This window comes from Pongo pygmaeus, chromosome X (genome assembly GCF_028885625.2).
Source record: "Pongo pygmaeus isolate AG05252 chromosome X, NHGRI_mPonPyg2-v2.0_pri, whole genome shotgun sequence".
Lineage (NCBI taxonomy): Eukaryota > Metazoa > Chordata > Mammalia > Primates > Hominidae > Pongo > Pongo pygmaeus.
In genome coordinates, this window is record NC_072396.2 from 110,019,608 (window position 1) to 110,045,121 (window position 25,514).

General features: G+C 35.8%; 1 protein-coding gene across 3 annotated transcripts in view; it reads left to right on the forward strand.

Annotated features, from left to right (window-relative positions):
* Positions 1-25,514, forward strand: part of NRK (Nik related kinase) — a 135,897-nt gene that overhangs the window by 58,585 nt on the left and 51,798 nt on the right. For all 3 annotated transcript variants that reach the window (XM_063660118.1, XM_054473118.2, XM_063660119.1), the window contains exons 4-9: positions 917-988; positions 9,092-9,217; positions 14,641-14,751; positions 16,230-16,320; positions 19,386-19,516; positions 21,425-21,479. In XM_063660118.1, the coding sequence (XP_063516188.1) occupies positions 917-988; positions 9,092-9,217; positions 14,641-14,751; positions 16,230-16,320; positions 19,386-19,516; positions 21,425-21,479 (586 nt within the window). The remainder of the gene's footprint in view (positions 1-916; positions 989-9,091; positions 9,218-14,640; positions 14,752-16,229; positions 16,321-19,385; positions 19,517-21,424; positions 21,480-25,514) is intronic.

Genomic DNA, 25,514 nt, shown 5'->3' on the forward strand with positions numbered 1-25,514 from the left:
AGTTGTGTCACGGTTCATAACATATTGGCATAGAATTTGCTAGCACTGATTTCTGTTCTTTTTCTTTAACATGAGTGCCACACTTTCTCAAGATAATATTATCATAAACATAGAAAAGGTCAAAAAAATTTTACTTCACTATACCCTAAAGGGAAATTTATGTTTGAAAAGCTATACACATTCACTGAACTGTTGTCAAGGCCATAAACTGTGCTTTTTCCAATTTGTGCAGGAAGTGAATTGCTGAAACTGTTTAGAGAGTTGTGTGCTTCCATGGCACATGTACACCTATGTAACAAATCTGCACATTCTGCACATGTATCCCAGAACTTAAAGTATAATAATAAAAAAAGAACTGATAGCTGAATTAAAAAAAAAAGTTGTGTGCTTTTAGTTTTGCCCATAAATGTCAAAAGTTGCAAACCAGTATGAATTTCGAGGGATTTTGAGGTTTTGTAGATTTATTTTGCCCTACAATCCATGGCTTCCAAATAAACTTCTACTTTTTGAGTGAGACTCTCTAAAATACTTTTCTTGTTTTAACTTAAGAGACCGTGACATACATTTAACCTACATTTCAGATACTCTGACTTTTAAAATATTTAAAAACCATGTTCAACCCATGGAAGTTTAGTGTCAATTAACTGGTTTTGTAAGGAGGAAAAAGCACTTTACTAATAACAAATTGTAATTTTCCCATTATTACAGCAGTTAAATCTACTATCATGAATTTTTTGCCAAATTTCTGTATGTCATAAGAATTTGGTCTTTTAAATTAAAACTATTGGAGAAAATTGAGAGAGGAATAATGTTATCTTACTTTTCCATTGAGTGCTAACGTAGCTTAAAGTACTTAAGCATAAATCATTTTTAGAGTATACCAGTACATTTAATAACATTTTATTCTTGGTTACAGACCCCTTTACCTGAAATAGGAAGGCGAGTGAGAGTGAATAAATATCAAAAATCTGTTGGGTGGAGATACAGCGTGAGTACTAAAAGTTCTCATTAATACCCAAGTAGTCTTTCCTTTCATTTTCAGCTTTTAACTTATCCCTTTACATTGTGTCATTATCTCTAGAAGACTGCTACTAAAAGTGTTCTTGCCTGAAAGTGATAACATATTTATATCTTTTAATATATTCACTTAGATTAAATCATCATATATGAGCACTAGCATATATCAGAGAGTAGGAGATAGGAGAAAAGGTCCCTTGAATAGGAATGCATTGACTGTCGGTGAGGAATTGCGTAAATTTACAGAACATAGAGCCCTCTGACTGAATAGCAACAAAAAAGGAGGTGATGCGATCTACAGCAAATTTTGCCTAAAATTGGCCTTGGAAAGGTCCTTTTCACACCTTTATCATGACATTCTGGATTGAATTGCTTTTCCTCCATTATGATTCTAACAAACATTACCATCGTGTTTGAACCAAATGAGGAAATGAGGAATGCCCCACGTGCCCCCCCGCCACCGCCGCTTTTTGTAAGAGCAATAGCAGGCAGAAAACAAACCAATCACTTAGCCTCAAGGTCTTCAGACATCTGGTACCATACTTGAACACATGAAAGAATATGAACATGTTTTCTATGTGCAGCTTTTTGACTTACCTTCAGAGCAGTTTTTCTGATACCAACAATTCTCTGGCTCCAGAATAAAACCAACCAAAGATAATCTCTCTTTTTCAGTAGATATTGGTGATCTATAAAATATTGTATGGGCCCAAAAGTTGAATTTTTGCTCTTATCAATATAATGAATTGATATATTTTTTCCTACTTTTCTCTCCTGCAGTCAGCTATACATGAGACTCAAATATTTCTAGCATTTTGTGACTTAGTAAATATGTCTCAGGCACATTAAAAATAACCCTTTTACTAACACAATCACATTCAGAAACTTTCTAGTTATATTAAAAACATATTACTAAACAACCTCATGACTCATCTATTAAGTACTAGGCTCCTGTTATGTCTATAATTCATGTTAGGAGACTAAGCATATCCAAAGGACCAGCTAAAACGATAGTATCATGCTTTTGTAGCTTAGGAAGCCGCAAAAGGTAAGGTATGGAAAATATGATTATTTTATTAATTTTGGTTTCATCAAACATTTGTGCTAATAAAACTTTTTAAAAGACCTGTCCCAAACCCTCTGTGGCACACTTTCCTTAGAGAAAAGGATTTTGATTCTAGAATTGGATGAAATTACAAAGGAAGTTCTGGCATCCTTGAGCTGCCTCTTCTTGACAAAACGCAGGGTATTCAGGCCAGTCTGTGATCAACTGGCCCTAAGCCAGGAAATGCTGTAGCATCATATTACTGGAAGATGTGTGAGAGTTTTAAATTACCCACTTGGTCTGATGGATATAATGTACTTATGTGTTTCTCACAAGCTCAGCTTCCTGTTAATTCAGAGTGGCAAACACACTAACGCTTTCCAAACATATCTGATCTTCATTTATTTGTTTTGGGGGAGTTTACGTTTATGTGGGAAACCCACTCTTTTTTTTTTACTTTTATAAATTTTATTTTTATTTATTTATTAATTTTTATTTTTTTCATTGTACACAATTGATTTTTATTGGTTCCACTTCAAAGATTATGTTGTGGTTTTACCATTGAATGACTCCCTCATACAAAATGCATTGCGGTGCATTTTTCTATTTAGTAAACTGTAGATAAAATTAAATTTTTTTATTTTTTATTTTTATTTTATTTTATTTTATTATTATTATACTTTAAGTTTTAGGGTACATAAAAACCCTAGAAGAAAACCCAGGCATTACCATTCAGGACATAGGCATGGGCAAGGACTTCATGTCTAAAACACCAAAAGCAATGGCAACAAAAGCCAAAATTGACAAATGGGATCTAATTAAACTAAAGAGCTTCTGCACAGCAAAAGAAACTACCATCAGAGTGAACAGGCAACCTACAAAATGGGAGAAAATTTTCGCAACCTACTCATCTGACAAAGGGCTAATATCCAGAATCTACAATGAACTCAAACAAATTTACAGGAAAAAAACCAAACAACCCCATCAAAAAGTGGGCGAAGGACATGAACAGACACTTCTCAAAAGAAGACATTTATGCAGCCAAAAACCACATGAAAAAATGCTCACCATCACTGGCCATCAGACAAATGCAAATCAAAACCACAATGAGATACCATCTCACACCAGTTAGAATGGCAATCATTAAAAAGTCAGGAAACAACAGGTGCTGGAGAGGATGTGGAGAAATAGGAACACTTTTACACTGTTGGTGGGACTGTAAACTAGTTCAACCCTTGTGGAAGTCAGTGTGGCGATTCCTCAGGGATCTAGAACTAGAAATACCATTTGACCCAGCCATCCCATTACTGGGTATATACCCAAAGGACTATAAATCATGCTGCTATAAAGACACATGAACATGTATGTTTATTGCGGCTCTATTCACAATAGCAAAGACTTGGAACCAACCCAAATGTCCAACAATGATAGACTGGATTAAGAAAATGTGGCACATATACACCATGGAATACTATGCAGCCATAAAAAATGATGAGTTCATGTCCTTTGTAGGGACATGGATGAAATTGGAAATCATCATTCTCAGTAAACTATCACAAGAACAAAAGGAAACCCACTCTTAAAAGGTTTTTCTAGCTGGGGACTTTGAATTATCTGATTATGTATTTTAGTAAGAAAAAATAACTGCTAGCTAATCATCCAGTTAGTATCTCTAAATTATCTTGAATCCTTTGGGATAAAAAGTATGTGACTTGCACACACATCTCTTAGATGCCAGGGGTTTATGGAAATAGCAATAATATGTAAGTCCAGAAACATGAGTTCAAATCCTAAGTCTACCACTAAATAGCCAAAAAGTGCTTGGGAAAGTGGTTTACCTTTCTATGTCTCAGGTTCCTCATAGAAAAAGAGACATCACAAATGCAACTACATAGCTGCCCAGAGCCCAGCGCATCTCTTGTTCTTTCCGGGACACATAAGCTTTCTAACTCAAAAAGAAAAGGAATCACCTTAACATCAAGCTACCAAACTGGTGAAAGAATTCAGTCTTGCCCCTGCTTCTCTTTCACTTGTTCTTTGTATTCTTAACCTCCTACCATCCTCTCATTCCTATTTATTGCACTACTTATGAGTTCATATTCCTCTCAGCAGAACCTTGGCAACTTAATTGAAACTGAGAGTGGGTACGCACAAATATTCTATAATAGCTAGTCCCTGTAGTTTGCTAGTCTTATGTAGTGCCAGGTATTGTTACCATTTCAAAGGAGGGCCACATCACAGGGGAAGCAGAAAGTTTAAGGATCTTACATGACAAGAATTAAAGCCACGGGATTTTTACCTTTCTAGAAAACAGATTAAGATAATTTGAAGGGAATTTATTAACTGAACTTTGCTGGGAGGTTGGGATGAGACTGTAGCCTGAGCTTTCATGCAATTCTCATACCACAAGTTGTCATGACTTTATTACACAAATAAATAGAAAGAGGGAACCTATCACTGAGATTTTCAACTGCGCATATCAGGACCTATCCCTTTCCCCCATAAGACAAATAGGTGTCTAGAGATTTATTTTCCAGTAGTTGAATGTTTATAGGTAAATCCAGTGGAAAATCCTTGGGAAATACTAAAGAATGTTCTGCAACTGCCAGCCATTTTCTCTGACATTGCAAACTTTTTTTTTTTTTTTTTTACAAGATATAAATACCGGACATTTTAGGGGAGGAAAGATAATTTATAAGTAAAAGTTAAGTCAACTTAGAGACACTACAGAGCCTAGTGCACTGCTTTATATTTATGTCATAAGTATTTTTAAAGCCTATCCACATTATACCTAAATATAGAAAGTAGTTGCCTATTTTTCCTGCTGGTTCTTAGAGAATTAGCTAAGAGGGAAGGTAATAACTGAGTAGATATGTTTAGTTACCAATTCATTTCAGCTAAGAGACTTATTTCCCTATATTTCAGTCATTAAGTGAGGATAGTTTGAGGAAAATGCTGGGGAGAACTAAAGATAATTGGTGGTTAATCCCTTAATTATTTTCCGTGTCAATTGTCCCTTTCCTAGGTCATTGCTCAAAAGAGTTAAAGAAATCTTTTTTTCACTGGATTTCAGAACAGGAAATCTTTAATTCAAAAGTTTTTTGTTTGTTTTTGAGACAAGGTCTCACTCTGTTGCCCAGGCTAGTGTGCCGTGGCACAATCTTGGCCTCCTGGGTTCAAGTGGTTCTCCTGCCTCAGCCTCCCGAGTAGTTGGGATTATAGGCATCTACCATCATGCTTGGCTAATTTTTGTATTTTTAGTAGAGATGGGGTTTCACCGTGTTGGCCAGGCTGGTCTCAAACTCGTGACCTCAAGTGATCCACCTGCCTTAGCCTCCCAAAGTGCTGGAATTACAGGTGTGAGCCACCACACCAGGCCAAAAGTCTTCTTTTCTTTACACTCTACAAATATATTTCACTTTTGACAGTAAGAATATTTCTTAATAATTTTTATAAATTGAACTATTATAGATGAAATAGGAGAGCTTTTTAATTTACAATCAAATAAAATTTAGAGCGACTGTGAATTCAAAGGAGGTCAGTGAGGAATCCATTTTTCAAGTGCAGAATCACTTCCTGAGTCATCTCACATCACCTTCAACTTTATTATGAACTTTTTTGTATTCACCGTTGGTTGTGTCATTCACAGATGTGAATCTTATTTCCTGATGTGTAATTTCTTTTAAGTTAGGATCATAATACCTAAATGCACAAACCAATTATATTTTCATTGAAAATTTTAACAATTTAAGTTGTGTTTTTGTAAGTTAACATTTTAAGGTATTTTTCTCAAGTGTATTGCATCTGTACACACAAAAGTGTAATTGTTTTCAAATTATTAAGAAGCAAAGAGTTTTTTCTAGATTGGCTGAGAAATAAGAGTTACAGAAGGAATATCAAAACCACTTGGGCTATCATGGTACAAGCAGACATCACTGAAACTTTGAGAGAATTGTTTTCCATTTCACTCCATTATAATTAATATGCTGGGAATGAAGGAGGCTGATGTTTGTAGATTAGGGTAAACAGTGGAGGGAAGTGTATAGTTCTAATAGCGCTCGGAGTAATTCAAAGAAGTCAAGTAACAATGATTTTTTGTGATAATACATTGCATTTGTAGTATTTTTTTCCAAAGATTTCAAAGAACTTTATTTATGTTATCCCATTTGGTCCCACTAACATTCCATGAAGATAGGTAATGGCTGCTATCTTCCATCATTCTTTTAAAATAAATTGAACTTTGGGAAGATTAAGTGAATTTCCTACTCTGGTCTATCAGTGCTAAACCTCGGTGTCCTAATGCCCAGGGTAGGTGTTTTTTTCTGACTGACATCACACTGTCTTCTGCTAGAGCTGTCTTGAAGCTATATATTGTACCTCGGTGATCTCATCTAACCAGATGGCTCCAATTATCACTATATAGATAATTCTCAAAGACAATACTTCTAGACCTGACTTGTCCCCTGAGTGCCAGCCCCATATATCCTTTCTGTGCAATCTTGCGCAGCCATAAGAAGGAAGTGCATTTGTTTATTGATATGGAAAGATGTGCTTTATATACTGATTAAAACATGAAAATTGCAGTATATTAAAAATAATAAGAGCTTATTTGGATTTTTTAAATGCCACACACACACACACACACACACATATATATAAATGCATAATGATATGATCCACACACACACACATACACATACACACACACGTATATATATAATTATATATTATATGTACAGATAATTATATATATAATTATATTATATATATTATATATTGATAATCATATATAATCATATATATTATATATTGATAATTATATATAATCATATTATATATTATATATTGATAATTATATATAATCATATTATATATTATATATTGATAATTATATATATAATTATATTATATATTCTATATTGATAATTATATATATAATTATATTATATATTCTATATTGATAATTATATATAATTATATTATATATTATATATTGATAATTATATATATAATTATATTATATATATTATATATTGATAATTATATATATAATTATATAATATATTATATATTGATAATTATATATATAATTATATTATATATTATATGTTGATAATTATATATAATTATATTATATATTATATATTGATAATTATACATATAATTATATTATATATTATATATTGATAATTATACATATAATTATATTATATATATTATATATTGATAATTATATATATATACGTGTGTGTATGTGTATGTGTGTGTGTGTGTGTTGATCGTATCATTATGCATTTATCTCTATCTGTCATAGCTCTAGCTACTGCATTATCATATACAAATGTCTGAAAGAATATACACTAAACCATTAATATTGCTTGGGGAAAATGTTCAGTGAGAGTAGACCCCTTACATATTTTATTAGTATATTTCTCTGTATTTGGTATGCATGTACCATTGTTGTGATTAATAAAAATAAATTATCGAAAAAAATAAAAATAAATAAATAAAATGTGAAAAAATAATAAAAATTTTTAAAAGATCAGCACAGAACAAACCAATACCTTTAAAATGTAAAGGATTACCAAATAATCAAGATAGTATGGTACTGTCCATCCACATGCAAAATAATGAGGTTGGACTTTTACTTTATATAAAAGTTAACTCAAAATGAATCAGACACCTAAGTATAAGAGCTAAAACTATAAAATGCTTAGAAGAAAACAAGGATAAAGCTTTGTGACCTATGATTTGACAGTGGATGCTTATATATGACACCAAAAGTACAAGCAACAAAACAACAAATTTATAAATTGTGCTTCATTAAAATAAAAACTTTTGTGCTTCAAAGGTCACTATCAAGACAGTGAGAAAACAATCCACAGTATGAGAGAAATTATTTGCAAGTTGTCTATCTGATAAGGCACTTGTATCTAGAATATATGAAGAGCTCTTACAATTCAGTAATAAAATGACAACCCAGTTTTTAAAAGGACAAAGAATTTTGTATTAGACATTTCTCGAAGAACATATGGGCAATAAGCACAGGAAAAGATGCTCAACATCATTAGTCATCAGGGAATTGCAAATTAAAACCACAATGAGACACCACTTCACACCCACTAGAATGGTTATAATAATAAAACAGAAAATAGCAAGTGTTGGTGACAGTATAGAGAAAGTGGAATCCCTGCATACATTGCTCTTGGTAATGCAGAATGGTAAAGCCAATATGGGAGACAGTCTGCCATTTCATCAAAACATTAAACATAGAGTTACTTGACATGACTGTTCATAGAAGCATTATCCGTAATAGCTAAATGGTAGAAATAGCCCAAACATCCCTCAATTGATGAATGGTAAACCAAAAGCAATGAAACATTGTTAACATGCTACAATATGGATGAACTTTGAAAAGAACTAGTCACAAAAGACCATGTTATATGATTTCATTTATATAAAATGTCCAGAACTGATAAATCTATTGAGACATAAAGTAGATTAGTGATTGCTTAGAGTTGGGGTGTGTGTGTGTGTGGCAGAATTGGGGGATGATAACTAAAGGATATGGGGTTTCCTTTTGGAGTGATAAAAATGTTCTAAAATTGATTGTGGTGATGATTGCACAACTCTATAAATATACTAAAAACCATTGCATTTTGCACTTTAAATGGGTGAATTTTATAGTATGTGAATTATATCTCAATAAAACTGTTGCAAAAGAAACAACAATATAATGACTCCACTCAGTGAAAATTTTATACAGTGGCCAGTGCTGCTGGTCCAGGGACCATACCTTAAGAACCACTGAACTAAAAGATCTTCAGTTTACCTTTTTTATTCCCCCAGACTCCAAGTTAACCAGAGGTCTTCATTCACTGACAATTTTAGTTGAGATTTTATTATAAATTGCTGTTGGATATAATTAGTTGCCATAGGATTCTCCTCAGTTGATCTACTGTACTTTAGGGACCTATAAGTCATTGATTGCACAGCTTAGGAGCTTTGCTGTCTATTCTTATTCCGTAGGATGAGGAAGAGGATCTCAGGACTGAACTCAACCTTCTGAGGAAGTACTCTTTCCACAAAAACATTGTGTCCTTCTATGGTGCATTTTTCAAGCTGAGTCCCCCTGGTCAGCGGCACCAACTTTGGGTATGTTTTTAATTACACTGTTCTTATTCTATAAGAATAAGTTTTACCCAAGGATGTATGTTTTCATGAGTTATCACTTTTGTGCATCTACAGGAAAACTTAGCACACAACTGTTAAGGTAGTATGGTGTATTAATCTGTTCTCACAATGCTATTAGGTTGGCGCAAAAGTAATCGTGGTTTTTGCCATTAGACACACCCGAGACTAGGTACTTTATAAAGGAAAGAGATTTCATTGACTCACAGTTCCACATGGCTGAGGAGACCTCACAATCATGGCAGAAGGCAAAGGAGGAGCAAAGTCACGTCTTGCATGGCGGCAGGCAAGAGAGCATGTTCAGGGAAATTCCCCATTATAAAGCCATCAGATCTCGTGAACTTATTCACTGTCATGAGAACAGCGTGGGAAAGACCTGCCCCCATGATTCAGTTACCTCCCACGACACGTGGGAATTATGGGAGCTACAATTCAAGATATTTGGGTGTGGACACAGAGCCAAACCATATTATTTCATCACTGGCCCCTCCCAAATCTCATCTCCTCACATTTCAGAACCAATCATGCCATCCCACCAGTTCCCCAAAGTCTTAACTCATTTCAGCATTAACTCAAAAGTCTACAGTCCAAATTCTCATCTGAGACAAGGCAAGTCCCTTCCATCTATGAGCCTGTAAAATCAAAAGCAAGTTAGTTACCGTAGATACAATGTGGGTATAGGCATTGGGTAAATATGCCTGCTCCAAATGGGAAAAATTGGCCCAAACGCAGGGGCTACAAGCCCCATGTAAGTCCAAAATCCAGCAGAGCAGTCAAATCTTAAAGTTCCAAAATGATCTCCTTTGACTCCATATCTCACACCCAGGTCATGCAGATGCAAGAGGTGGGTTCCCATGGTCTTGGGCAACTCTGCCTCTGTGGCTTTGCAGGGTACAGCCTCCTGGCTGCTTTCATGGGTTGACATTGAGTGTCTGTGGCTTTTCCAGGCACATGGTGCAGGCTATTGGTGGATCTGCCATTCAGGGTTCTGGAGGACAGTGGCCCTCTTCTCACAGCTGCGCCAGGCAGTGCCCCAGTGATGACTCTGTGTGGGGGCTTCAACCCCACATTTCCCTTCTACACTGCCCTAACAGATGTTCTCCACGAGGACCCGGCCACTGCAGCAAACTTCGGCCTGGACATTCAGGAGTTTCCATACATCTTCTGAAATCTAGGCAGAGGCTCCTAAACCTCAAGTCTTGATTTCTGCGCATCGGCAGGCTCAACACCATGTGGAAGCTGCCAAGGCTTGGGGCTTGCACCCTCTGAAACAACAGCCCAAGCTGTACCTTGGCCCCTTTTAGCCATAGCTGGAGTGGCTGGGACACGGGGCAACAAGTCCCTAGGCTGCACACAGCAAGAGGACCCTGGGCCTGGCCCATGAAACCATTTTTTTTTCCTCCTAGGCCTCTGGGCCTGTGATAGCAGGGGCTGCTGTGAAGATCTCTGATGTGCTCTGGAGACATTTCCCATTGTCTTGGTGATTAACGTTTGGCTCCTTGTTACTTTTGCAAATTTCTGCATTTGGCTTGAATTTCTCCTCAGAAAACGGGTTTTTCTTTTCTATTGCATAATCAGGCTGCAAATTTTCCAAACTTTTATGCTCTGCTTCCTCTTGAACCCTTTGCTACTTAGAGATTTCTTCCAGAAGATACCCTAAATTATCTCTCTCAAGTTCAAAGTTCCACATATCTCTAGGGAAGGGGCAAAATGCCACCAGTCTCTTTGCTTAAACATAACAAAGGTCACCTTCACTCCAGTTCCCAACAAATTTCTCATCTCCATCTGAGACTATCTCAGCCTGGACCATATTGTCCGTATCATTATCAGCACTTTGGTCAAGGTCATTCAACAAGTTTCTAGGAAGTTTCAAACTTTCCCACATCTTCCTGTCTTCTTCTGAGCCCTCCAAACTATTTCAACCTTTGCCTGTTACCCAGTTCCAAAGTTGCTTCCATATTTTCAGGTGTCTTTACAGCAGTGCCCCACTCTACTGACACCAATTTACTGTATTAGTCTGTTCTCACGCTGCTCATAAAGACATACCTGAGCCTTAATAATTTATAAAGGAAATGTATAAAGGAAAGAAGTTTAATTGACACAGTTCCACATGGTTAGGGAGGGCTCACAATCATGGTGGAAAGCAAAGGAGGAGCAAAGTCATGTCTTGCATGGTGGCAGGCAAGACAGCATGTGCAAGGGCATTCCCCTTTATAAAACCATTAATCTCAAATCTCATGAAACTTATTCACTATCACTAGAACAGCATGGGAAAGACCTGCCCCCATGATTCAATTACCTCCCACCAGGTCCCTCCCATGACATGTGGGAATTATGGGAGCTACAATTCAAGATGAGATTCGGGTGAGAAACAGCCAAACCATATCATGTGGCAAAATATACTCTGATTCCTAGAGATGAGAGTGATAAAATATGGGAAAATAAGTTAAGTGCCTGACAAGGGGATTACTGGTGGGATGGGGGAGGACTCAAATGCATACTGGAAATAGTCAACATAAATATTTTCAAATATTTTATGTAATTACTATGGTTGCTATTACAGAAATTACCCAATGAACTAATAAATAATGACTGGATAAGGATAAATTCTAATTAGCACTTGACATGAGCATCTGGGTGCATTTTAAGTTTTTGCAAAGTATATGCACTTGTGGATAAACATAACTCCTAAGAAACTCTTTTCCAAATGGTAAGCTGACTTATCCTTTTCTTAGTCATTATGCCTGGTGTATCACAAATTCTAGATCAATAAGATATAAATTTAGAGGATAAATGGAACCTATGCTACCTAAGTCACAGTTACCAGAATTTTTGCTGCCCTCCACTGTGGTAAAAATAGTTAAATCACAAGAAAATCAGTTTTGGTCAAGGATGTCTTTATTAAAAATTGAATATTTAGAATATAAGGTGGGGTAAGTATACACTTGAATCTCTATACTTGCTACATTTCCATTCCATGTCCGAGTTAGTAGTATTTTTTCAAAATAATGACTAAAGCTTTTCAGTATCTTCAAGTGACAATAAAATATTCTATTACATTCTAAATAATGGACTTCAGAAAATAGGACAGTGGACATTATAGAAAGGTTTTCAACAAGGGGTGGAATTGAAACAGTGGTTCTCTAAATTTGGCAGGCATCAGAATCTCCCAGAGAGCCTGATAAAACACAGATTTCTGGGCATCACTCACAGAATTTCTGATTCAGTAGATTTGGGGGTGTGGGTCCAAAAAATTATCCTTCCTAATAAGTTCATATGTGATGCTGCTGCTACCGCTGGACTGATCACCACACTTTGAGAACCACCAAATTTATAGGCCTTCAGCTTAACTCTGTTTTCTCTCAAATGTCCAGTTAACATGCATTCTCTATTCTCTGACAATTCCAGTTGAGATTTTAGTAAATATGGCTGCATAGTTTAGTTACTGAGAAATTTTTTTTGGCATATACCATTTGTCTTTTTTATATATTTTCACTTACAATTTTTTTTCCTCTTGATAGTATAGCAAAGTGTGAGAAATTTTGCAGTCTCCTTATTGGATATGTATTGGATATTATTGGATATGTATTAGTACTCAATTCATTCAGGCATTCAACATATATCAATTGAAAACTATCTATTTGTCAGGTGTTGTGCTAGATGCTGAGGATAAAACGGTAAGCTGAATAGACATGCTCCTGACCCATTGGTGCTTACAATCTACTTGCAAAGACCAGCGTCAGTCAAATAATCACACACATAAATGTATAATTGGTCAGAAGAGAAATATCATGGCTGTCTGTGGGTGAATAACAAACCTTAATTAAGCTGGGAAATGAGAAAATCTTCCTTGAGGAATAAAAGCTTGAACTGAGATCTGGAGGATGAATAAACATTTAATGCATACATTATTTGTGAAGATAAGAATTTTCATGGGACACTTCACAAATTTTTGCCTATATAGATCAGAAATACAAATAGGAAGTAAGTAAATAGCTTAATAATGACCATTAATAAAGAAGTGTATGTACCATGCTTACAAAGTTAGGAAAATTACTGAGAATGTCTTACATTCCTTTTATAGTTGAGCTCTTCTGACTCACATAATGTAAGCAGATCTTCCAGAGTTTACGTTAGATGAATGGCTTTAATTCTGGTTTGTCATGGTTCAAAATGAGGAGTTACCACAGTGTACATGTTGTGCCCGTTCAATATAGTCAATGCTTAATTCTCCACGTGAAAATCAACTTTTTGTGGCTTATCTGTTTTCATTTTGTTTGGCTGCCTCTTCTTTTTGGTGAAAGTGTACTCAGGTGAAAGACATGCAATAATATCAGTGGCGAATAACTGTAAATTAGGGGAGTAGTTTTCTGTAAAGCAGATCTTGATATTCCACAGAAGTAAGGTAGACTTTTTGAATAGTCATGATTTTGAGTTTATCCTTTTGCTTCCATTCATCTATGGTGATAATTAATTTGCATAAAGTTAAAAAAAGACATTTTGCTCTTTTGATAAAGTATTTTTGATGTGGGCAGTAATACATAAACCTGTACTCAAAGAAAATATTGCTAGGATAATTATAATAGTTATATGCTCTTGTACATCACTCTTTACTCTAGTTAACTCATATTACCTGGAAGAAAATTTACTAGTTGGGCGCTCAATTTATATGTGTCAAAAATAAACTTTCTGAAAAACTGAGTTTATTAATACAATAAAATCTGAATGAAATATTATTGAAGATATTAGTTTTAAAATAGGTTTTCCTTAGTAGCAATCCCATTTGGATGAAATTATCCCACAGGAATGCAACTGACAAATTCCCCCTTGGAGTTGTAGCTTGCCAGTATCTTGGAGAAAATAGTTTGGAATTTGAAAATAAAAACAAAACAACAAAAACCAAACCTAGCCTTAATGTTGAAATGTAAACTCTTTTGAGAACCTCCATATTTTGTTTCTTCACCCCCGATTAAACTGTTTCCTTGACCATCCTTTCCTTCCCATTCCAGTCATCACTTAGGTTTGTTCCTTGCGCAAACTTCTTTCTAAAAGCATGTGTTTATTTAGTTTTCCATAAACAGAATGGTCTTCCTTTTAAGCATATCCAAACACCACCTATCCTTCAAGACATAGCTCAAACCCCAACTTCCAGTTAAATATCTCTGGTGAAATACCTGGCTTCTCTCCCTCCACAAATCTTTGGTTTTAATCCAACTCTCTCTAATTTCGCTAGCCTTTGGAGTCTTCCACCAGAAAATTGAGGCAGTACTTGCAGTGCCTTAATCTCTAAACATTACATATAGATACAAGCCATATGGACTAAAACTCTCCAGATATTTTCAGAAAATTGGACACTAATTTTTTATACTTTGCTGGCTTTCCTGCAGATGGTGATGGAGTTATGTGCAGCAGGTTCGGTCACTGATGTAGTGAGAATGACCAGAAATCAGAGTTTAAAAGAAGATTGGATTGCTTATATCTGCCGAGAAATCCTTCAGGTGAGTCTTCATATAGTCATTCTCTTCTGATCTTTTAAGAACCTGGGAGTAATATATACAATGCACCTTATACCTGCTCACATCAGATAGTTTAGGTATTCTAAACATAACCTGTGCATCAGGATATCTGAAAAGGCCAAAAAGCTTTTGAGAAAGCCGATTTGCAGCTGACGCCTTTAAATAAGCTGGGTAACAAGCTCCTTTGAAATCATGGCCTTTAATACCTCTGTCAGATTAAGACTACTGTGTTCAGTGGATCATGGAAATGACCACTTGGATTATTTATTATGTTGTTATTATTTTAGAGTTCTTTAAACAAAAACATAGCACAAGCATCATAGATTAAGATGAAGGTGAGTCAGAAAAAGTCAGTATTTTATAGAATGGCCTCAAACCAACTGTAGCCTTTTGGCAGACAAATATTTTCTTTGATTACTGCCCCTGTTTTAAGTTTCTTTATTTTCCACACCCAATTGGATGAGAGCAACAATCTTCTTGATCTACCAATTCCCATCTTTTGTGGCTTCAGTTCTTAGGGTCATCCAAGAAGGATCTTAACAGAATTGAACAGTACTACTCATACAATGTTAGAATGTCCTTCCTGTCATTTTGGTTGGATTCACTTGTGATGATAGTGTAAATGGTTGAGAGTTCAAACTCTGGGCTGAGTTTACATTTAGTTTACTGTGGATAAGTTTTATTACTTGGAATCAGTTACTTAATATTTCCAAGGCTCACTTTCCTCATCTATATTATAAGGGTGATATTAACACCTTCCTCAAAGGGTTTCTGAGAGGAATTAGTAATTTACTCCATGTAAAGCACTTAGTACAATCCTTGGCAAAGAATAAGGGCTCAATAAATGTTAGCAGTTTTATTGTTACTTTATTATGAATCTCCAGTTAGTGTCTGAGGCAGTCTCACTACAGCTTAACATTGCATACCACATCATGGGTTAGCCAGGCCATGGGTAAATTTTAGTGGTGAATGGGCTAGAGCCAAAGTGTTAAGCCAACACAGATTACAAATGCTGTAAAATGAATTTCCACATTCCCCTAAATTCTCAGCCTACAAAGCTGACTAGAAAATATTTTGGACTAAACAAATGGTTGGGTAAGAAATAGAGCAAAACTATAGCTGAGCTATGATATTCAAGATGTCCAAGTCTTTACTCTTATGACTAGTTGGAAATACGGAGGCTAAAAAGGAAGGTAAAGTGGCCCAATGTATACAAACATTACTTTTGGTGCTCTTTTTTTTCGTGGGTGTCCTGATTTATTTTCCTTTCCTTATAGCCAAAAGTCATATTTCTGGGAACGGGTTGTAGTGATTCCAGCCTAAAGAAAGAATTGTGTCTGAAACATCAAAATTAAGCTGTTTCTCTTATCAAAAGTTTTTCCAAAAATACTAAGAAATGTACCAGAAAGAAAGAAAGAAAGAAATATATACTGATGTGGCTTTTTAAAAAATATATACAGGGCTTAGCTCACCTTCACGCACACCGAGTAATTCACCGGGACATCAAAGGTCAGAATGTGCTGCTGACTCATAATGCTGAAGTAAAACTGGGTAAGTTTATTCTTACAGTATTTTAAGTCCAAAACATCTTAATGGAGAAAGCTCCTTTACGATAACTATGCTTTCTATCATGTCCCTGCCAATATCCTCTACTTACTTGAGCTGGGTTTTCCCTGCCTGCAAAACCAGTCAAAATTTGAAAATTTGTTTGGGAGAGGAGGCGGGGCAAAAGAAAGAGGATGCACATACCTGCTTCTTTGAAATCATGTAGATAAAACAACTTTTGAATTATAATGGGGATTTACTTTTTGGCCATCGCTTTACCCTCTATTAGAAATAGCTATTACATTTATTTCAACAATTGAATTGAGTATTTACCATGTGCAAATTTCGATGCCAAGGGAAGGGATTTAAAAAAATAAAAAAATTATTTCACATGACAGAGTCATATTTTCTCAAGAATATCAAATAACTTTTAAATTATGTAAGGATGAATTGCTTCTCTGGATTTTTTCAGATATGTAAAGAAATGATATTGATCAGAATTGATGCTCCAATAATATGCAAGTCAAGTTCAGAATTATAAATCAAAAGACTGGAAGTACCTAGCTTTCTATGCCAGAGTTCAGAGTTATATAATTTACTTGAAAATAACCACACATACTTTCTGATTTTCTTGTCCTTAAGCGCATAAGGAACAATATATTGTACCCTTTAATGTGTAAAATAAATATCAATAGTTTTTAGAATAATACCATAAAAATCATGTCAGTACATTGTAGTGGCAGATAATCCCATAGATATAGAGGATAAGTCACTTGCATTATTTTTCAACAATTTGTAAACATGTGTCTGAACATGACCTTAAGATATTTCCCATTTTCTTGCTAAACAGATAGAACAAGAGTAGAGATTTTGTTCATTCATTAGGAACATTTTTCACTGAACATTTGTGGAAGAAGCATGAGGTAGTAATTGTTTATTCTTGGAATAAGTGAAAGTAGTTTCAAGAGAATGTATTATTTCTTTTGTGTCACTCTAAAAGCTATAAAGCTAGAAACACAATTTTAAAATACATAAGGAGAGGCCAGGTGCAGTAGCTCATACTTATAATCCCATCATTTTAGGAGGTCAAGGCATGAGGATCACTTGAGACCAGGAGTTCAAGAGCAGTCTGGGCAACATAGCAAGACCCTATCTCTAAAAAAAAAAAAAAAATGTTTAATTAGCTGGGCATGGTGGTGCACACCTGTGGTCCCAGCTACTCGAGAGGCTGAGGCAGGAGGATCACTTGAGCCTAGGATGTTGAGGTTGCAGTAAACTATGATTGTGCCACTGCACTCTAGCCTGGGTGGCAGAGAGATACCTTGTCTCTAAACAATAAATGAATAAACAATAAAAATGTAAAAAATACATGAAGGGCATACATATTTCACATTTAAATATGCAGGATAGATAGTTAATCACAAGGCTAAACACTGTGTTCGCATATAGAGCAACACTGTCATATACTTGTGTCAAGTTGCTGGTCAACGCAAACATTTACAGCACAAAAGAGAAACTGTACGTAAATGAAAAGCCACTGAAATATCTGTCACAATGTCCATGCACTAAAGTTCATGTACTTTCCTCTGGAGGAGAGACCTTCTACTGCTGGATTAGAGTTTAATCAGATTTACTTTACATGTAGTCCCTGTACAGTTTGTTCTAGATTTCTCAGATTATCATTATTTTGAAGTAACACATTATAAAATTTAATCACACATATTTTGCACTTAATTCTTGTACAATTTGTTTTAAATTTTTAAGATTATAGTTGTTTTTAAGCAACATAGTATAAGAAGAAATTTTCAGAAAGCAAACCTAATGACAGCCAAAGGAACTGATAGAAGGGAAAGAGATGGAAAAATGATTATATTGCAGTTGCAATTGCTCGATAATCTTCATATTCCAGCCTGTAAGGTCATGAAAGAAAACTTTAAATTATGCCATTGTTGAGGTTTCATCTCGTCTTGGCTTTCATTTCTCTTTCTCTTGCTCTTTTTTCTTTTCTTCTATTAATCAGTCTTCTAGTCTTTTCTCCTTTCATTTTCTCCTCTGTATATATGCCATATAGCAACTTATGGCCTTCTTAGGTAAATCTTGGCCCCTAATGCCGGTTCACAGGGATAGTGAGAATGCTGGGCAATTATTTAACCTATTTCTTTTAAAAAATCTAGATAAAAACATGGTACAACACCCAATGGTGATCTTCACAAATATTGTGGACATTTTTGTTGTTGTTGTCATTCTTGTTAGATCCTTTAAAACTGCCTTAAACTCTTAGGTTTTTCTTTTTCCTTTTTCTTCTCTTCCCCTAAATTCCTGAAGCTTCTTTTTAGTCAGTTTTGTTCGCCATCCTCTGGATTCCTGGAAACCATTCTAAATTAGAAAATCTACTTCATTTTTCATCCCTGTTTTATTTTTTCTGGAATAAATAACCCCAGCCTACTTCAGCCTTTTTTCTGTTTCTGAGGATACCATACCAAATATTTTCTTATAATGTATCCCACAGATGAATAGAACACTGAACTTTTATAATCTAAGCTAAGATGTACATACCACAGTAAATACCTGCATCTGATTCAAAAGGTCTATGTAGGAATTTAAACTAAATTCTAGCAGAAAACTCATTTTTCTTTATCAGTGTGATAGAGCCTTCTCATATCATGTGTGAGGCTTCCTGATCAACTGCTAATAGGTTTTAGATTTCTTTGATCTTGCTTATAGTTCTGGTCTTCCTCCAGCTTGGTTCCCAGGTCCAAACACTACATATGTTATCATTTCGGAGGTTCAGAGTGTTCCGACAGTACATTATTTTTAATATTCATGGTAAACATTCAGCCAAACCTACTGTAGATTTATAATAGCACTGCTGAGTCTCATTCCAAAATAAATAGCAGGAAAAGCTTATTTCCCAGTATTCCTGGAGTAGACTTCATGGTAAAGTTTGCTAGGCTGGAATGAAAATCTGTTATCCATTGTGGCTTTTGTATCAGCTTTCCAAGTTAAAGCAATAACTTATTAAAGCTTTTTCCTCCTGATTGATTATTTTGACATATAATGATTCTTGGCAGTTGATTTTGGAGTGAGTGCCCAGGTGAGCAGAACTAATGGAAGAAGGAATAGTTTCATTGGGACACCATACTGGATGGCACCTGAGGTGATTGACTGTGATGAGGACCCAAGACGCTCCTATGATTACAGAGTGAGTGTGAGAATTCAGACAGTGGAAATTACAATTTGGAAAGGATTTTTGATTAACATTTATTTTTAATGATAAAACAAAAAATAAAAAGCAGGCAGCTCCGCCTTTTACAATAAATGCTAGTAGGAAATACAAGCCTCTATTTCAGTAAGTGGTTTGATTATATTCATAAAATAATATTTTCTAAGAATGTGGACAAAGTATACCACTGAGAGTTACCTGCATTTGAGGCAGAATGTGTAGTTTATGTTGCTTGCAACCTATTGGTAAAAATATTATATAATGTGGATTTATATGTATATAAAAATTTAACTTCCAGGGGCAAAGAGCATTGTAAACTTAAAAATGAATAAATGTAAAGCCAATTATTAACCCCCACAGTAACTTAGCTCCAGAAAAGACAAAAAATAATTTGATTACTCAGGGTAATGGAGAAAATCCTTGGCATGTTTCACTTCCAAAACCACAGAAAATCAATGTAATAGACAAAGTAACAATTCATGCTATTTATTAAAATTTCCACTGAAACTGCAATTTGAACAATATACATATATCCATGTACACATTTCAAAAGGTTGATGTGGAAAGAAAACTCTCCATTTGCTATAGACTGGAAAAACCTCACTCACTCTCCACATAAGTCATCCAAACAATTCATTGTGGTCTCCCTGAGTGGAACCTAGGACTCAATACTTGAAGTTGATTAAGATTCATCTCTTTTCCCTTTCCTTAAGTGCCCTCTACATGATCTGCAAAACAATTATTTACTGAGAGTCTGTTATGTTCAGTGCTGTTAGGAGCTACGAAGACTATGGAAGCATGTTCTTCAAGTGGCTTTTTATAGAAATAATGCTTTATAGTTGTATACTTTTTGCAGTCTTCCAAGGACTTTCACCTGTATTCGTTATTTATTTTTAGTTTTTAGCATCATGTAACTGAAAGAAGTCTTAAGCATAGACTATCACAACTCAAGCTAAGAAATCTATAAACTAGGGTTCTAAAAATCCAGTTAACCTCCGAGGCCGCAGATCACCTGAGGTCAGGAGTTCGAGACCAACCTGGCCAACATGGCGAAACGCTGTCTCTACTAAAAATACAAAAAATTAGCCTGGCGTGGTGGCAGGCACCTATAATCCCAGCTACTCGGGAAGCTGAGGCAGGAGAATCGCTTGAACCCAGGAGGCAGAGGTTGCAGTGAGTCGAGATTACACCACCGCACTCCAGCCTGGGCGACAGAGTGAGACTCTGTCTTAAGGAAAAAAAAAAAAAAAAGAGAATTCAGTAAACCTGTTTAGGAGTCATTTAGCCAGCCAGTGTAACTCTAGCCCTGTGCCCTTTCCACACTCTGAAAAAAAAAAGTACTAAACAGTTGGTAGTGAAGAGAATTTTCTAGAGTCTCATTATAATTCTAGCCTTAGTTTAGTATATTCCAGGAACTACTGAAGTACACACACACACACACACACATGCACATACACACACACACATCAGTCCCATGTAAGTGTATGCTATTGTTATCACCATTTTACATAGAGTGGAATTAAGGCACAGGGAGTTAAAACATTTGCCCAAGATGATACAACTGGTGGGTCTATGTAATAAAATGTCTTTATGGCAAGTTTCTTTTGGTATTTCAGGTAAAGCAATAATATCAGTGCATCCAAAATGAACTTTCCTTGCGCTGAACTCCAGTCCCTATCAACCTGTTGTGTAGTGAGGTACTGGCTGGTCACAAGCTCAGATTAAGTCTTCCTATAATGTCACTCTATAATAAAGCTTCATTATGGGAAACCCGTAAAAGAACTCTGGCATTGACATCCACACCCCCAGCTAAACATTGTTTTGAGATTCTAAATACTACCAATTTCCTATTTTTAAGTGACTTTTTTGTCGTCTTTGTCTTTGCAGAGTGATGTGTGGTCTGTGGGAATTACTGCCATTGAAATGGCTGAAGGAGCCCCTCGTGAGTAAAAAATGTTTGATATTTGTTAAAGATTAGGGAAATGTACTGTACAAATCATACAAATCTCTCTCTGTTGAAGAAGATGAGATTGCCACTTGTACCACTCAGCTTTCACTGGCCACACAGGTGTCATACTATGTGCCAAACTACGAATGGTGGCCTTTTCAGTGATTACCAAATGCTTTCTTCAGAATAGCTAGTTGTGGGTATATAAATCAGCTTGTGCTTTTCTTTCTTATAATATCTTATTTTACATTGACTGAGTGTTGTTTCCATTTAGTGTCAGTAGCATTTGGTCCTGACAGTCCTGAGCAACCAGAATAAGGATTCTGGTTGGCATTCCAGTCTATATTTCCTGGTGGAATATTTAGATTCCAGAATATTTACAGTCACACAGTGCTACTGCCTCAGGCTGTGATAGTTGAGAAAATTCTCCAGCATTTCATTGAAATTGAGCTAATCTTCAGCAATGTCAGGAAGTAAGCCTGTTTTTTTTTCTTCTGGAGTCAATTCAGCTTACCTTTGTGCCCTCTTTACTCCTTTCAGCTGCGTCAGTGCCCATTTCATCTTCTTTTCTCTACCTCTCCATCATTTAAATGACCTGTTAGCATCCTGTTCTCTCAAGGCACTGCTTTCTGATAGGAAAGTAAAAATGGAATGTAAACTAGGGTATAAGTGATTGATAACCATCTAATGTGTGACTCCAAAGCATGGCATATTTGCTGTCCTTAGTACCTAAAATCCAAAAGTATAAATGACAATGCATCTTTGGTATTATTGGATGAGAAGTGTAAAGTAGTGCCTTCTGGGGTATGGGGAGGGTTGCTTTGCTTTCCCCTCTCCAAAGCAGATCCTATAGGTTCCCATGTTCTTGTATGCTCTATCTGCAAAATGTCCACCCGTCAAGCTTTATGAGCTTGAACTATGTTAGCATTTTCTTTCAAGGCCAATGAGAGGAATTTCAAGAAATAGAAATAACGGTAACATAATTGTTGAAAATTCCTGGTATCCCTTGGAATATCAAAGAGGGGCTGCGATAAAGCTAGGATGCCTGTGGAGATCATGTTGCTTCTGCCTGTATTATAATGCCCCCAAATCAGCAAAGTACCTAAGTTGGGTGAATAAAAAATTAATAATGGAAAATGTTAAACAATAAGAACATTACATACGACACATATATAAAATTGAAATTATACTGAGGGGATGTGGACTATTCCTCATCATTTCCTGATTATTTCTGTTTTGGAAACATACTTAGATTATGTTAAATTGAGCAGCAGCAACTAATATTTCATATTAGTATTGATGCATGGATTTGGTTAGGGTACATGCCTGCATTGAGTAGTATCTTTTTTCCATTGTTTCTGAATGCTCCTCACTATGCCTTTCTGGGAAACCAACTTTCTATGTTTTGCAGTTTGTACTTCCTGGGTCACCTTTGTTTGTTTCACTTTTTTTTTCATTCCGCAATATTAAGTTACGGGAAAAAGTATTGGTGAGCAAACTCACAGGAGTGCAGATAAGGAGTTTTGCACAGATTACACAAATGACAAGCTTCTTACAAAAGATAAGTGAAGGCCAGGAGATTTGGAACTCACAAAGAGGAAAAATAGGGCTGGCCTGCCTGGATCAGTAATTGGAATAGTACAATTTTGGTCAAGAGCAGCCCTAAATAGCCTCCCTACTAAAACATTTCTCTTTTACCGGTGTCCTTTATTGCCTGGAATATTAATTTTGTGTAGAAATAATTGTCATCAGTTTAACTGCAGAAATCCTCCAGGTTATGATAAGTATTATCTCATAAGGGATGGCCTTCCAAAGTGACAATTATCTGATAATATCCTCTGAGTTCCAGATAACAAAATTCTCTTCCTTTGGTCTTCCTTTGGTGAGTCTTTTCCAGAGAAGTAAAGAGAGAGAAAGAATAACTTCTCCCTGATAGGATGCCATAGGGCATAGGTTCCCAACCCCTGGGCCACACAGCAGGAGGTGAGCGGCGAGCAAGTGAGCAAGCATTACCACCTGAGCTCTGACTCCTGTCAGATCAGCAATGGCATTAGATTCTTCTAGGAGTGGGAACCCTATTGTGAACTGAGCATGCAAGGGATCTAAGTGGTATATTTCTTATGAGAATCCAACTCATGCCTGCTGTTCTGAGGTGGAACAGTTTCATCCCCAAACCAACCCCCTACCCCTAGGTCCATGGAAAAATTGTCTTCCACGAAACTAGTCCCTGGTGCCAAAAAGTTTGGGGACCACTGTTGTAGTGGCTCTAGAAAGAGAGAACTGGACACTTGTAAACCAGGAACCCCTTCAGTCCCTAGTTTCTGGATAGGAATTCAAACAATATGGGGACCTTTACCAAGGCCAGAACATTTATAATAATCATCCAAACATCAGAGTATCATAGGTTAATTTTGAATAGATGTGGTTTTTAGTCTCTATCTTTTATAGAAAAGATAATCTGTGCCTGGAGGAGAAGCAAGATAGGATCAACAGTTAACGCTGACACCCCTTTCTTGGCAAAGCTGTACACTAGTCAACTTGCCTTAACCTGGCCCATATTTTCCCCTATTTTTGTATTCTCCTTGATATTGTAGATTATTTTAAATATTCTCAATGATGCTTCTTTATAGTCCTACTTCTATCCCTTGTAGTGTTGCTTTCTCATACCTCATGTCTATCTTTACCTGAGTGCATTGTGGCTCAAATCTACCGCTGTCCCATCAAGATGCCTATTCCTTCAATATTCAGAAGATTCCCTCAGATCTCAACATGTGTTAAGAATAAACCACATTATTTAACCTAATTCAGACTAAGCCCAGTTTAACATGTGTCCAACCCTTCAAGAGATAATGTGATTTTTAAGGGAGGCTTGCTGTTTCAAAGGAATGAGCCTCTAATGATGAACATTTAGGTAGTGCTATGAGATATAGGTTGGAGGGGGCAGTTACTGCCATTCCTGAAATTAGAATATATAGGAAACCATAAACAGCTGCTGTTGACATAGCTCTTGTACCCACCCTATGCTCCATTCCTTTGTGAACTTTTCCTTTCCGTTAAAGAAAACTTACCTAGTCTGTGTCCTAGCTCTTGACCCCTGAAGATGTTGTCAGTGGGCTGTTGCTCAGATGTTAATAAATGACAACTGTTTAATATTGTACAAACTCGCAATAAGTTTAAAGGACAGAACCTGGAGAATGATTGGACATAGTAAAAGAATAAAAAGGGTTAAATATGATCCTGATACTTTGTGCTTGGAGCTAATTCTGCCTTCAATTATAAAAATGCATCTTCTATTAATTTATGCCCATGTAATTGAAAACAAAGCTTGGCCTTTAAACAATTGCCTTTGTATAGCCCTAATAAAATCACTCTGTGGAGTTTTTGTCTACTACTATGAAAGGCCAGTTTTTCACTTTAGGTATTTCTGAGAATGCATTTTGGGAGAGAAAGGATGGCTCTATCAAGAGTCATTAATATCAAATTATCCTTACAAGAATGACACAGTTGTAATGTTAGATGAAATTGACACTATGGCTCTCCATTGGGGATTTTTTGCACTGCCAACTTTCTTTAATCAAAACACAAGAGGAAATAAGTGAGACATATTTAAACACTTATAGAAAAAACCAAAATTCCCAAACCAATGAGGTAATTAATTTATATAGCACATATTGGAATAGGTTTTTATTTTTATGCCTGTGTGTATGAAAGAGAGAATGAATGTCCAGTAATTTGGCACAGTCTCAAAGTGCCATAGAGTTAACATCTTTGTTATAATATCAATAGCTGATATTTATTTAGCATCTACTACATGTCAGATACTTTTGGGGGGACTTTAAAAATTATTTTTAAAATTTTTGTGCATACATAATAGGTGTATATATTTACGAGGTAAACACACTTTTACTTGTAAGTTTCTAATTAATCCTCACAACAATTCTTTGAAGGGATTCCTCCTGCTACATTTCCTGTTTTTCAGATGAAGAAACCAAGATACAGATAGGCTAGGTAATTTGCCCAAAGTCACAA